Source organism: Numida meleagris, unplaced genomic scaffold (genome assembly GCF_002078875.1).
Source record: "Numida meleagris isolate 19003 breed g44 Domestic line unplaced genomic scaffold, NumMel1.0 unplaced_Scaffold1648, whole genome shotgun sequence".
In the NCBI taxonomy this organism is placed as follows: Eukaryota; Metazoa; Chordata; class Aves; order Galliformes; family Numididae; genus Numida; species Numida meleagris.
The window spans coordinates 1-1,874 of NW_018363436.1; the positions used below are offsets into that span (position 1 = coordinate 1).

General features: G+C 59.4%; 1 protein-coding gene across 1 annotated transcript; it reads right to left on the reverse strand.

Moving 5' to 3' along the window:
- Nucleotides 1-25: 25 nt before the first annotated feature.
- Nucleotides 26-1,841, reverse strand: LOC110390635 (maestro heat-like repeat-containing protein family member 1). The gene is made up of 4 exons (XM_021382015.1): nt 1,501-1,841; nt 1,373-1,413; nt 533-674; nt 26-429 (listed from the first exon to the last, which is right to left on the reverse strand). Exons 1-4 carry the CDS (start codon nt 1,565-1,567, stop codon nt 341-343), a joined length of 339 nt encoding a protein of 112 aa, XP_021237690.1. The 5' UTR covers nt 1,568-1,841; the 3' UTR covers nt 26-340.
- Between the last annotated feature and the right edge of the window lie 33 nt (nt 1,842-1,874).

Genomic DNA, 1,874 nt, shown 5'->3' on the forward strand with positions numbered 1-1,874 from the left:
GCAGCTCAGCCCCAGCCCGTACTGGTTCTGCGGTCATTCCTCCCCCAGATGCAGGACCCTCCACCCGCCCCATGGTGAACTTCATGATGTTCTTCTCCGCCCATCGCTCTTGCTGCATGCCCCCTGCTCCCAGCACGGAATCGTGCCCTTTTCCCTCTCTTCCATGAGAAACTGCCCCGAGTCAATCCGGCACCATCAGCAGAGCAGCACGAGCTCCACTCAGGGTTAATTACCTCTCCGTGCCCTATTTTAAGGCTCTCCAATTAAGCAGCAGACACCCGTGGGACTGGTCCAGCCCCAACCCAGTACACGGATCCCGAGTGCCGGATCCGCCCCCACTTCACCCTCCCACCTCCAGCAGCGTGGAAGCACCCACCAGCAGCAGCTCCTCTTCCCACTCCTCCGGGCGCAGCGACTTCTCGTTGTTCTCTAGGAGAAAGCTCTTTTGTGCTCTTCTAGCCCCAAAACGGGGAGTGATGTTTCCAAGAGTCTCGAGCAGCCCCCAGACCCTCCCAGAGAAACCCCCTCCTACCCTCGATGTGCTCCACCAGCAGAGGAACCCTCTTGCTCCAGAGCTGCTCTAGCGTGGGGTGGACGCTGCAGCGCAACGCGTGCAGGAGCCGCAGGGCTGCTGCGCCACGACCGTCCCCGGTGTAGGGTCGCGAGGACACCACCTAGAAAGGAAGCAATGAGATGGGTTGGGGTGGAAGGGTCCTGAAAGGTCATACAGCCATGGAAGGGGTTGGGAGGGTCCTTGAAGGTCATAGAGGCATGGAATGATTGGGTTGGAAGGGTCCTTAATGATCATAGAGGCATAGACTGGGTTGGCTTGAAAGGGTCTTTTAAGGTCACAGAAGCATAGAATGGGTTGGAAGGATCCTTGAAGGTCACAGAGGCATGGAATGGGTTGGGTTGGAAGGGTCCTTAAAGATCACAGAGCTACAGAATGACTGTGTTGGAAGGGTCCTTACAGATCATAGAGCTATGGGATGGTTGGGCTGGAAGGATCCTTAAAGATCACAGAACCACAGAATCACAGCATGACTTGGACTGGAAGGGTCCTTAAAGATCTAAGAACCCTAGGATGGGCTGGGTTGAGTTGGAAGGGCCCCCCCAGGCCCCACCCCTGCCATGGGCTGGCTGCCCCCCAGCTCAGGCTGCCCAGGGCCCCACCCGCGGCCTCAGGCACCTCCAGGGATGGGGCACCCCCAGCTCCGGGCAGCAGTGCCGGGGCCGCACCGCCTCTGGGTGCAGGATTCCCCCACGTCTGACCCCAGTCTCCCCTCTTTTGGGTTCACCATGTTCCCCCTGGTCCCATCGCTTTCATACGATCACCCAACGCGGGGCAGCGCTCTGCCCCCACGCCACGTACCAGCAGCCGTGTCGTTAAGGCATGGGGCGAAGGAAGATTTCCTACAAACGGAAGGAAAACGGCGTAAGGAAGGCAGCATCTCCCCCCGGCCCCGAGCAGATCAACCTTTCCCGCACACCCGTACCAACCGTTGAGGTCGTACGGGATCAGGGACGCGTTCCCTCCCTCCTCTTGCTTCTTCGCGGACAAATGCATGAGGCTCTTGCAGATGGGAGTCAGCGCGTTGGTGAACTGCACAGGGGTGACGAACTCCAGGAGGTACGGCCACAGCACCTGTGGGGCAGCGCGGGATGCAGAGCCCACAGCAGTGGGACAGGAGTGGGGGGACACTGGCTCCAGGGGTTTTCAGAGCGTCTTGGGATTGGTGCGGTTGGATGAGATCGCTGAGACCCCCAGCCCGACCCCAATCCACCCCACTATTGCCCTAAATAGACCCAGAGACTCATTAGGGTTGGATGAGACCTTCAGGATCATCCAGTCCAACCCATCCCATCCCACCACG